The sequence below is a fragment of the Larimichthys crocea genome, chromosome XI (genome assembly GCF_000972845.2).
Source record: "Larimichthys crocea isolate SSNF chromosome XI, L_crocea_2.0, whole genome shotgun sequence".
Lineage (NCBI taxonomy): Eukaryota > Metazoa > Chordata > Actinopteri > Sciaenidae > Larimichthys > Larimichthys crocea.
The window spans coordinates 4,649,622-4,661,633 of NC_040021.1; the positions used below are offsets into that span (position 1 = coordinate 4,649,622).

Consider the following 12,012-nt stretch of genomic DNA (forward strand, 5'->3'; position numbering starts at 1 on the left):
CGGTGGCTTTGCTGCAAATATTGAAAAGAAATAAAATAAAATAAATTCCCTCTCCTCGCCGTCGACTGAATTCAGCCTCTGAACGGATCTGTCGACAGCACTTAATAGTCATTAACGTGGCGCGGGAGGTTTGGAGAAGCTGTGAAAATGTTTGTCATTCCAAAAAATGTGAGGGGGTGACTCGAATCTCATTTGGATGTTTCGAGACATAAAAGTTGCTCAGTGAAAAAAAAAACTGGCATCTTTTTGTTTTCGCCAGTGAAAATTCAAATTTCATTTGCTGAGACACCAAAGCAGAGTCTCACTGAGCCCTGTTATTTATTATTTTTAAAAAAAGCACCGGATCGTTTTTTCCATGTTTGTTCGGCCCAACCTGTCTTACTTCTGAACACATTTCAAGCATTATATGCTACACGACTAGTTTATGCACTGTCAAATTACTGGAGACAAGTGGCAGTTAGCTGCCGTCTCTTTGTGACTTTGATTTATGAAACTACAAAAAAAAAAAAGAAATGACTGTTCTCCAGTGACTCACTTTGATGGCTCGGAGAATGAGCGCCATTTGTAATATAATGGGCCAACATTTTAACTCCGTAATGGAAACAAATTGAATTCGGCGAAGGGAAAACATGTTCCGGTAAAATTAACTTACAGACGACATCAGATCCATTCAATAGATGAAATCTAATTTGTTATTGTACTTTGTTCATTTATCTGTATCTGCGCTGGAAATTCCCCGTTCATCATTTACTGTATGCTGATTATTGCCGCAGTGCTAATGGCGGCCTGCTCTTGTTTATGTGTGTGAAGTCAGTCAAAAGATCTATTGTGGAGCGAAATTTTCACAGCTTGCGAACAACTAATCATCGCCATTCAGGCACAGTTCGGCGTCGTGGTTTCCGCAGCTCTTTTTTTTTTTCTTTTTTCTCCTCGATAAAATGTGAGCATGACTGAGATCTGCGCTCAAAGGCATTATACTTACATGGCTTCGAAAATGTATGGTTAATAATCTTGCAAAGCCTAATTGCTCATTATAGTTGAAGAGATTTTTTTTTCCCTTTCAGTCCATTAAAAGTGCATATGTAAACTAATCGGTGCTGAAAATGTGATGCGTTCCCGTTTTGTCAACTGTGGCTGCCTATAAAGCTACAAACAAGCGTGTTCGTGTGTCGATGAACTATTAATAACCACCGCGTGCGTGTAATGGAAACACAAATGAGCACTCTGGCATGCTCCCGAATCAGCCGAGGACAAAAAAAAAAAAAAAAAAGGAAGAGAAAGGAGCCACGGCTTGACATTACACCGAATCAGTTCCTCAACATAAAACTATTAAAAAATGGAATATGTTCGAATGCACAGGGGCATTGGCGAAGTGCTGCAAAGGCCATGTTAATGAGTCATCAAGGCATGCAAACTCAATTTGCTCGCTGAGTGAGGAACATCAGTCGCTGGCAGGCATAAAGATGAGACTTTTAAAGTTTCAACAGCCTTTCTTGGTGCGCACAACCACCCCCACCCCCACCACCGCCGCGGCCGCTTCTTCGCTGTTCAAATCTTGGCCGCTTGAGAAGCCGCTGGCCTCCCACTTCACCGAGCACTAACCGAGCATTGTGTTTCAAAGCGATGGGAAATAACTGAGGAGAAAATGGAGGCCGTGTTAAGGACCAGGATGAACCTTTCTTTTCGTACGTGGCATCCCGGGTACTCTAACCACACTTCCTTTATGAAAGTTCTGTGGCGTGGCCCTCTTCGGTTGCCTGACACAGATATTTCTGAAAGAAGACCCAGGTGCATTTCCTTCCCACGTATCGACTCCACTGTCTATTCTCATTGCTAAATCTGCTCAAACAATATTAAACGGGGCCACACCCTAACCTGCTAGTCACACCATTGTACAGGAAGTAGGCCTGTTTCCTAAATGACATAATTTCCCAGGGGTTTTAAGTGCTGCTAAAACTGTAACATAAAGCAACATGATATCTCCTTGAACAAGGCAGAGAACAAAAATAGGCCAGACCGGCACAGGCTAATGAGGCAGAGACATGATACAGAGGTTAGCTAACAATCTACAATTGTTAGGTAACATGCTCCGAAGAAACAGAAACTGCTGAGCTGCATTGCTGGTGCAAGCAAAACAAAAGTATCCCCAACCAAGATATGTAGATAAAAAAACATATCCAAACACTCAGCAGTATCTAAACCCCACAGACGCACACAGGAAGGAGGCGAGTGCCGTACACGAATACACAAATGATCCCTGATGGTATCTCCAGAGGACCTAAAGCGGGGACTAGACGCGGCAGCTGGATCCAGCAGCGTCTTAATCAAACGATACAGGAGAGGTAACAGATGAGGGAAAAACTCTGACTCAGTGGGAGGCGGGGTGGAGGGATACTGCGGAGTGAAAGACAAGCTATGAAAGCGGGGAGGGGTGGTGGTGGTGGTGACGAGCCCCACAGGCACTAAAGCAGTGAGCCGGAAAGCAGGTGAGGTTCAGCATCTATCCCAGTTTCCTCTGAAACGCTGCCCCAGCTGTTGCGCCGTCGCCGTGGAGTTCACGGGGTGATCAGAGCCGGGAATGGTGGGGGCCGACCCCGTGTGGCACTGCGGCACATACATATTTCCGTGTTGAGATTTAACATACTGGTGGGTTGACTTAAAAAGAAAAACCCCATGTCCTGGGAAAACCATACATATGGATGGAGATGAAACGTTCTGGGAGGTGTAGATGAAAGCGGGCTACATGGAGGCAATTTGTCTTTACATGCAGGAGAAACTTTGATTCACCGCTCCTGTTCGTATACATGTGTGTAACGTGTCCATCATCGCCACGCTGGGACAGAAACGTTCCAGCCTTCTCTGGGAACTCCTTATTTGCTGAAGCACTTGACTCCGATAAGTCACGCTAACGATCCACAGGAATGCGTCAGTGTGTCGTAAGTAAACAGTGCAAATGGGGTGGAAACGTTTGGAAAAATGAAAACCTGCCGCCGCCGCTCTTCTTTGAAGAGAAGCAATAAAAACAATGCTCTCCTTATACGTGGTCCCTGACTGCATTTCATCTCTGTGTCCGCTCTCCGCCGTCTCAAACGCTCTCTACGTAAACCGATTCTGAATGGTACAATCCTGCCTCGCATGCTTTCAAACGCTTCGGCGCACCCAGCGAGCCAGCTCCGCTCTGTGCCCTACTTGACAGAGATGTCCTGACCGTGGACAGCTGCCACAATGGGGCTAGTGTGTGTGTGTGGTAGTGGTACTTTCCCTTCGCCGGGCCTGAGCGATGGCTGGGTCGATGGGAGTTCATGTCTGCATCTGTTTGGTGGTGGTTAAAAACCATTACGGGATAAAAGAATCCTCTCACTGTCTTCTTACACATTGGGTGGACAGAGTTCTTTTTTTTTTTCATTTGCATTTGTTGTTCAACTGAAAGATAAGGACCCAAAAAAAAAGCAGACGTATGCAAACAGCACCATGTGCGGACAAGCTTTTAGTGCAATGACTGTGGTCTCAGCGGCTCTACTCATCCCCTCATTCCTCATTTCCCATTTCCTCCTTGCTGCTCTCTACTTAGCGCAGTCCTCATGCCATCCATCATGCCTTCCCCTCCTCTTCGCTTCCTCTGCATCGCCCCACACCCCTCCTCCTCCCTCCTCCTCTTCCTCCATCCCTCTGTTGGCATGCCTACGGGATCGATCAGGTCCTAATCGCTCAGCCAAGCTGTCACTCTCAACCCCTCGCTCCCTCCGATGTCACACCATCAGGCTGGCGCGTGTCATTGTCTCCGCAAGGGGGCCGTGGCTTCGTGCCCGAGGTGACTGACAGCTGCGGAGAGGGCGGAGTCAGACAGACTGGAGCGACTCGACCTCGTGCTCACCTCTCATTAATGCTGCTGGGTGATTGGTAGGTTGGCACGCTGCCTGTCACTCAAATCGCTCAGGAACGGCCTGAATAACTGAATCGGTGGACTGAATCTGTAGGCCAAGCCAGGTGATACTAATTTGAATCGGAGCGTTGATTGATAGATCGACTAATTGCACATGACTACTGCGTGCTAAAAATAATGGAGAGGTCAGAAAAAAAAGGGGTAAATCACAATCAGTAGTGTGTACAGAATGGATCCGGCAGGCTGAATGACTGAATCGCGGTGATGCTACACAAACTTGCAACTTGTGATCAAGAAGATCAATATCACAAGCAACTACCACTACCATAAAGCGAATAAACTATGTAAACAAGGAATATAATGAACGCACAACACTGGCCGATAATGCTCTACACATCCATCCAGTGCTGCTGTGATGGTGTGATGGCGCTAACCAAGTTAAATCCTACTCTGGACCATAAATCAATCGCAATGCGGTGGGTTTCTCCTGCGCAACAACTCAACACAAAGGTGTAATAATGTCAGTTTTATGGGTTTAAAACTCTCTGAGGCTGCTCATAAAAAAATGAATGTGCTAATGCGAAGGTTATTGCCCCGATGTCAGCGGGGTGGCCCATGAAGAACCGGGTTCTGCTTTCAAAGATTCGTGTTCTCTCAGTCCAAATCTGCACAAAACATGTACGTCAGTGGCGTGTGTTCGGTCTAGTCGATCAGCGAGCTAGTGAGTTGTTACATAGTCAGTCAGCCCCGTGCTGGCTGGAGTCTGGCTCGGCGCCATGCCTCTGTCAGCAGTTTGGAAGTGGGAAGAGGCGGCGGAGGAGGGAAGTGAAGGAGGAGTGAAATGAGGGACAGGAGGAGGCAGGAATGATGGGCAGCTCACTAACAGCCTCTTTGCGTCTATTAGGGCTCTAATATAAGGATAAGAGACACTACAGGATGAGGCGGTGGTGGAGTTCTCTCCTGGGCCTCTATCTGACCACTGCACACACACACACACACACACACACACACATGCGCAGCAAGACACAAAATTGAACAGAGGACAAACCGAGCCCTGTCTCTGTCGATAGCTCATAAAGCTTAACCTCAGCAAGCCAGTTGTCTGCTTTTGGCTTGCCACGCTGGATACTTAGCCGAAGCTTAGAGGGACTTGAGAAAGCACTGTAGCGCTGCTCCAGTAAACAACTGTGGAGGCCTCGGTCCCAGATCAGCAACCCAACTCAATAACAAGCAACAAGCGTGCAGTGTGTCGGGGACCCATCTGGACAGTGGTCGACTGAAAGCTGCACTTGTTTTTTTTTTATGCCATGAATCCACCTTTGTTTTCGAGCCAATTTTGAATAATTACAAAAGCAAGGGATTTAATCAGGGACCAGCTGTCTGAAGCTATGCGTGTTTTTTTTTGTTTGTTTTTTTATGTTTGTGCACTACCGACGAGGGCCTCGCATCAAAGTGAATCGGAATATCACAGAGGAGCAGCGACGCACGCCGTCTCATGTACGGACGCCCGGGCGTGTGGATGTGTACGGGGAGGGAAACGCCGGAGATAAGAGGAGAACCATCTGTCTCTCTATTACACGTAGCTTAAAATGTGTGAATGATGCCGCGTGGTTAATGGGCTCGTGCAATGTGCTGCTGTCTGCCAAAATAACACAATAAAATCTGGTGAGGTGTGTGACAGTCCATCCATCTGTCTGTCACACAGGCACACGCGTGCGTGCACACACACCGTCTCCGACACCAGTGATCGGCTTTTGATGAAACTTTGCAGCGGCGTTTGTTAAAACTGTCCGCGGCACAAGATGCTGATTTAATCAGATGCTGATTAGATTTTCACAAAAACTTAAAGACATCATCGTCTCATTGTATCATCGTCATATTCTGGTATATAAAAATCAGTCTGTGAGGGAGCTAGAGGTTAGACTTAATTGCTGGACTTTGCAAAAAAAATAAAAAATAAAACCTTAGGGAATGATGCATTGCACCATAGTTATTATTATTATTTTTTTTAGAATACTGACCAGGCAAGCAAAAGGGCTGCATTATATGTTTGCTCAACTGTGTGCAAAATCCCAGACCCAGTAATAACAGAACTCTGGGAAGTGAGGCATTTTACCGAAGCACTCAAATTTTATGTAACATAAAACAGCCTTGACCTGCAAATACAAATCACAACTGCAAAAACTGTTCAACTCATGCAGATGTTCAGAAAGGCGAGGACATGTCGAGCCTGCGATGAGTCAGCTGCTTACCTTTCATGCCGGACTTTTACTTGAAAATTAATCTCCACGTCTTTAAGTTCTGATCGTATTTGGGAGGGGAAGTGAAGCGTAAATGACCGGGCTTTTTAGTAAGCATGCAGGTACTGCATGTCTTTTCCCTCCTCCACATCCAGACCACATTCTATTATTTCTGTGCTGACTGAGTCATCTCCGTGCTTGATGATGAACCCATTTTAGGTTTTCTGGCTGCCTGGGAATCTGCTGCATTTACCACTCTGCTGGATTTGGCTTCTCTTGTTTAATCACCAGTAATGGAACCCAAGTGCACTGATACAGTTTATCCTCTGCATTAGGCACTGTTGTGTCAGACTTTCATTACTGTATTGTTTATCATCACAGTTTGTTCTACTGACTCACTGCATAGCTCGAGATGTGCACACAATCATGGCGGGCGACGATCAGCAGCCTGGATAAGTGTTTGTTTGCTGAATGCTGGTTTTTAAAATCACAGCACTTACTGCTTACTGAAACTGGGATATGATTTTACACGTTCAGCCAGGACACAGTTGTTACCTGAGCGATTCCGCCATGCGCCGCAGGTCTTCATTCTGCTGCTTGAGCCGTTCGAGCTTGGCCAGGATCTTAGAGAGCTCCCGGCTGGACCGCTCCGGGTGCTCGCTGTCTCTCACCAAGTGACCTCCGATGTAGAAGAGGAGCGTGCCCCAGGCCAACAGCACCAGGGTAATCCAACGCCACGAACCCGCCCAGGGCCGCATGGTTCAGCCTCGCCACCCTCCCCCCACCCTACACGAAAAATCCCTCTTGGTGTGCCCCCCGTACACCCACCGACTCCCGCCCGGCCTTCCTGCCGGATTTGTGCGCGCCGCACTTCTGTACCCCGTCACCACAAGTGCCACAGTGCCAGCCTTGGCATCGGCATGTTCCCAGTGATCAGTTGAATGGCAGATGAGAGGGCGCCGCTGTGTGCGTCTGTAGCTCGGGAGTAGGTGTGAGAAAAGGCAGCGGGTGTTTCTCCAGCGATCAACCAGCCTGTCCTGTGCGTGCTAAAGCATGGCTAGCATGCTCAGAGGTCTGTGTTACGACAGCCCGACGGATGTTCTCTCCCCTCCGCCCAGCTCCGCGGTGACCGGCTTGTCCCGCACCGTCTTGCCGTTTCCCTCCTGTCCCACGGGATTCTTTCAGTCGAGCTGCGTCCTGTAGAATCAAAAAGAAAGACACTGTAGTTAGTCGAGCTTGTTGCGCAACGTTTTGTCTTGCAAATACTTTATAAGCAAAAAAAAAATTTAAATCATTGAGGAACTAGGCCAGCAAGCGAGCACTCATGAGACGAATACTCATGCAGACATGAGCAAAGCGTGAGACATGCGTCACAGAGCGCCGTATAGAAACGCAGGGCACAAAGCGGAGCAGACACACACACACATACAGCCACGATGCTGCAGACTGGTCCCGACATAACCCTGTCTCAGCAGCCTACAGGATTGATCAGCATGACACTGCAATTTGCATTTACATAGTGATGTGCAGTCCCAGAGCTATGCTGCATTGCTGTCGAGGCAGGACAGGGATGTTCCACTTTTCACATCCTGCCTGCTTGGATATTACACAGACATACACACACACACACACTTGTACTCGTGCACACACTCAAGTCTCAAGCTCTCCCATGCACACAGGCAATTACACAACCGAGGATACATCTTTTATTTCCGTTAGAACGTTTCAACGCTGCATCTTTAACCGCAGCCTACCCACGACCCCCTTCCAACACTTCCTCCCTCGCCCCCCTTAGCGTGACAGATAATGGATTTTGTTTGGAGGCAGCTAAATCCCACAAACTTCTCCCTGGGCGTTTTTTACTCATATGCCCAAGTGCCCGCTGCCATCCCCTGTAACCTCCAGGACAGAATGCAACATTGTCAAGGTGATACGGTGAACTCGATGGAGCAGAGGGAGCGGAAAAAAAAAAAGAGAAAAAAATCCCTGGATCATCACTTCCCTTCATCCCAAAGCAGCGGGGAGATGGAGATGGACGCGTGCCGGGTTTATGAAGCAACCTTCGCTGTCAACCCCCCCCAACAAAGGCCTGCCACGCAACTCAGACTAGTCCTGTGATGGGATAAAGACTGGCAGGTGTGTAAGTGTGTGTGGTGTGCTATCATCCCTGAGTGTGTACCACAGCAAGCTGGAATAATGCCAAACATCTTAGACTTCATGTGAGTGGTGGTGGCGGTGTGCTTGATTGGCACGTCGCTTCTGCCTGCGAGCGTTCAAGACAGAGAAAAGTGTTCCTGCTGGGGGGGTTCGCCTTGCAGCACAGAAGTGGGTTAACAGCAGCTCATCGTGTTTACCGTGGTGGCACAGTTGATATGTAGGACATAAATGGTGCCGCGCAGTAATACCATCGAGGGCGTTCGTTCCTCGCTGCCCAGAGCTGTAGCAGCTGAGATCACTGAAACAACACATTCCTTATCGAATGATGCAGGATTATTAAAATGCGTGCAGACGTCCCCCCCTTCCTTGCCGGATTGCTCCTGTTGTGACTAACCCGGGCTGACACGAGGGTGGCTCCCTCTTTATGCATGCAGCACGGGGATGTGCTGAGCTGTGTTTTATTATGGAAAATAAGAGCTGCGAGGGGGGTAGCACTCCACCAGCTAATGCACGACTGGGACTATTACTAAAAGGAAGGCTGCGGAAAAAAAATAAAAAAATAAAAAACCTTTGTGACCGTGTTTGAGGAGCCGTAATGAGGTTTGTGTTCAGTAGACTAAAACTGATAAACATGAAACTGTTGCGTGAGGCGGGCAGCCGCTGCCGGATGGAATGTGGGACGCTTTTTGGAGATAGCAGCTTCTAGTTAGCTCATACTTGAAAAGTGAAGCTAAGCTCGTGCCACATTTCTGGCATATTAATACAACTTTGAAATTAAAATGAACTATTTTGTAGTTGATGGCCGACCCGGGACAGTGGATAGTCGGTGAAGGCGGAGGAAACATTTTACAGGAACCCAAATAAAACATTTTTATTTGATTTTCTTTGTTGCGTTTGAGAAATCTTTCCAATATCTGAATAACCCTGAGAGCAGTAAATCCTGGTTTAGAAATAGAAGCATTTCATTTAAAAGATGGAGCTTTGAAACAGGCAGGGAAGCTCTAATACAGAATTTAAAAAACTATGGTTGCATTATGGGAACTGCAGTTTCCAGCTTCTCTCATATTAGCAAGGATACCTCTCCTACCCTCACCTGCTTTGAGTTTGACTCTTCTTTGTTGTGCTAAATTGCCGGAGCTCCATTTTAAAAAAGGCCTTAAAATGCAAAGCTAACATTATTTTACAAGGTCAAAAGAAAAGAAATGATCAGCATAATCAGATATAGAAGACCGGGCACATTTAAAAAAAACATCCATCACATCAAAGGTCATGCGTGTGTTGTGTTTTTGATTATTGGAAACCGCTGCTGACCTCACACTTCTGCTGGAACCGTAGTAAAATAAAAAAGCAAACGGCGTAATGTTTGAGTCACATTTTATAGCAGAACCTGAATCAACCGCTTACAGTTAAATAATGGAAGCACCCAATAATCATTACTGTGTGCTCATGAACTACAAAACCTGCAGGATTTTTGGCTAATGCCATTTTTTAAATTAAAACCATCAAAAAATGAGCAAAGGAGATTTTATATCGTTTTTCGAGACGCCTTTCTGCTCAGACTTGGTCACGATGAAGCGCCAAAGCAGAGTCGAGACACGTTCACGCTCTTTCAATAGTTTCAGATCGATGTGTTTTATAACACATGAAATAGTGCGGAGACATCTATTGAGCCCTGTGTCAGCAGAATGTCCTCTTAATGGAGGAAAAAATTAAAAATAAATCATACGACTATAATTCATTCCACTGATGAAGATCTGGAAGTCGTAATATTCCATAACGGAGACAGCCACGTGCGAGCCGAGCCTCGGAAATGTTTGCATTTTCTCAAACCTCTCACGTCTGCCCTCGAGTCACCACGAGCTCCATAAATAATGGAAATTATAATAATGTCGGTTTAATAAATAAAGAAAAGTTCCCCGCTGTGGCACAATCATTTCTAAGTTGGACCGTGTGACAGATATGCTGACAGAGGGATTTTAGAGAACTTGGCCATATATAGTGCCTCCTTTTGTATTCCGCTTTCCTCCGCCAGGCCCCACCTCCTCCTCCATCCTCGCCCTTTTCCAAGTAAAGTGGAAGCGCGATTGCAAGGTCTCAGCTACTCTGGACGAAATGAAATATGTCACTGTTTCTTTTTTTGAATGTGCCGCCCTCCAACTTTAGAAGTGGAAGGAATAAGTGGGTCTGTGTTGTTCATAAATGGGACCTCTTGTCTGCTCTACCTGCACACTCGCTCACCGAATCTTCCCTCTCGACCTTGCGTTTCAAATCGTCATCATTCTCCCACTGTGCCCTTCACCTTGCCGTCACGGAGACCGAAGGGGAGAGGAGGGGGGGCTGTTTGGCCGGTAAAGTCTGGCGTGGTACATGTGGATGCACGGACTGTCACAAAAAAAAAAAAAAAAAAAAACGCCTCTGTGCCTCGGCAACATGCAGGAGCCTGAGGGGTCAGCAGAGATGACCTGTTTTCGGTCCTGCCGGTTAATCTTCAACGTGACTCGGGCTTGCGGCAGAGGTCATCCATCAGCGCGCGCTCTCCGCTCTCCAGGCAATAAGCACCGCGATGAGGTCCACAGCTGAATTATGCATGGAGCTCAGCTGAGGCTACATTACACCGGCACGACCACTTGGGAAAAAAACTGGAAGGGAGCGTCATCTATACCATACAGATATACGTGTCGCCTCTCATCTGTGTCGGTGCGGGAGAATGAATTAGTGTGTGTTGCTAGGGGCAACCCTCAGGGTGGATATGCAGCAGGATGTGGTACATGTTATAGTATGTAAGCACGGTGGGAAAGACATGATGTGTGTCTGAAAAACAGACAGGTATGAGGAGATCAGGAAGGAAGGAGGAAGACGAACGTGACCTCCAGTCGGACAGGAGCAGTTTTGTTTTTGTGTGTTGAAATGAAATAAATTGGGCATACGAGCGGTTTGATGTCTGATTCCCAGTACCGCTTTCCGCTCACGAGGGAGGGAGGGGCGCAGCTCGCAGGTGTTTGGACTACAGAAATGCAGCAGGAGGAACATCAACTCCAACTCTGGCAGCAATTTTTAACCATTATTTATCCGGGGGAAAGATTCGCTGAGCAAGCTGTTCTCGAGAAGCAGCCTTCTTTAGAGCCATAAAGCTGCACTTATTTCCACCTGATAGCTCGCCTGGCCACGGTTTCCAAAAACAAATGACTGCCGAGCAGCTTTTTTCTGGCTATTTTCTCAGCTGGTCTTGGAGGTTCAAACCTCGGCCCGACCTTCCCAGCCTCCAGCACAGTTCCCAGTAAGAACCAGTGACGGGAACACAGGGTGGAAGTATTTCAAATATAAGTAGCAAAAAGACAAGGGGGATGTAACAAAGACAGAATCAGGGGATCATAATGGATTTATTCCAAAAAGCAGCAGCGACAGAGGCGAACACAAACGCTTCAGGAGGCATTGCGTTTTGCTCACCTGCTTCCTGCCATTCTCAACAAAAACATTACAATTAAATTTTTGAGTGTGACTGTGTGTTTTCTCCCATCAGTATCAGCAACTGTGTGTGACTCATTCAGCAGCAGAGTGCTCAGAGCAGAAATGCAGAGGAGACACCTGAAGCTTTTCATATGCATGGGTGTGTGTGTGTGTGGGAGAGTCACTGGTATGCCTGACTGCACACACACACATATACAGGAGAGTGGTAAATATTTAATGAGCTGCTGTTTACCTCACTACAGTTCTAAGCTGAATGTGGAAGAG

At 47.1% G+C, this 12,012-nt stretch overlaps 1 protein-coding gene across 1 annotated transcript in view; it reads right to left on the reverse strand.

The window, feature by feature from the left end:
* Positions 1–12,012, reverse strand: part of fut8b (fucosyltransferase 8b (alpha (1,6) fucosyltransferase)) — a 78,019-nt gene that overhangs the window by 29,521 nt on the left and 36,486 nt on the right. The window contains exon 2 of the mRNA XM_010738417.3: positions 6,679–7,320. Coding sequence (XP_010736719.2) covers positions 6,679–6,881 — 203 coding nt within the window. The 5' untranslated portion in view covers positions 6,882–7,320. The remainder of the gene's footprint in view (positions 1–6,678; positions 7,321–12,012) is intronic.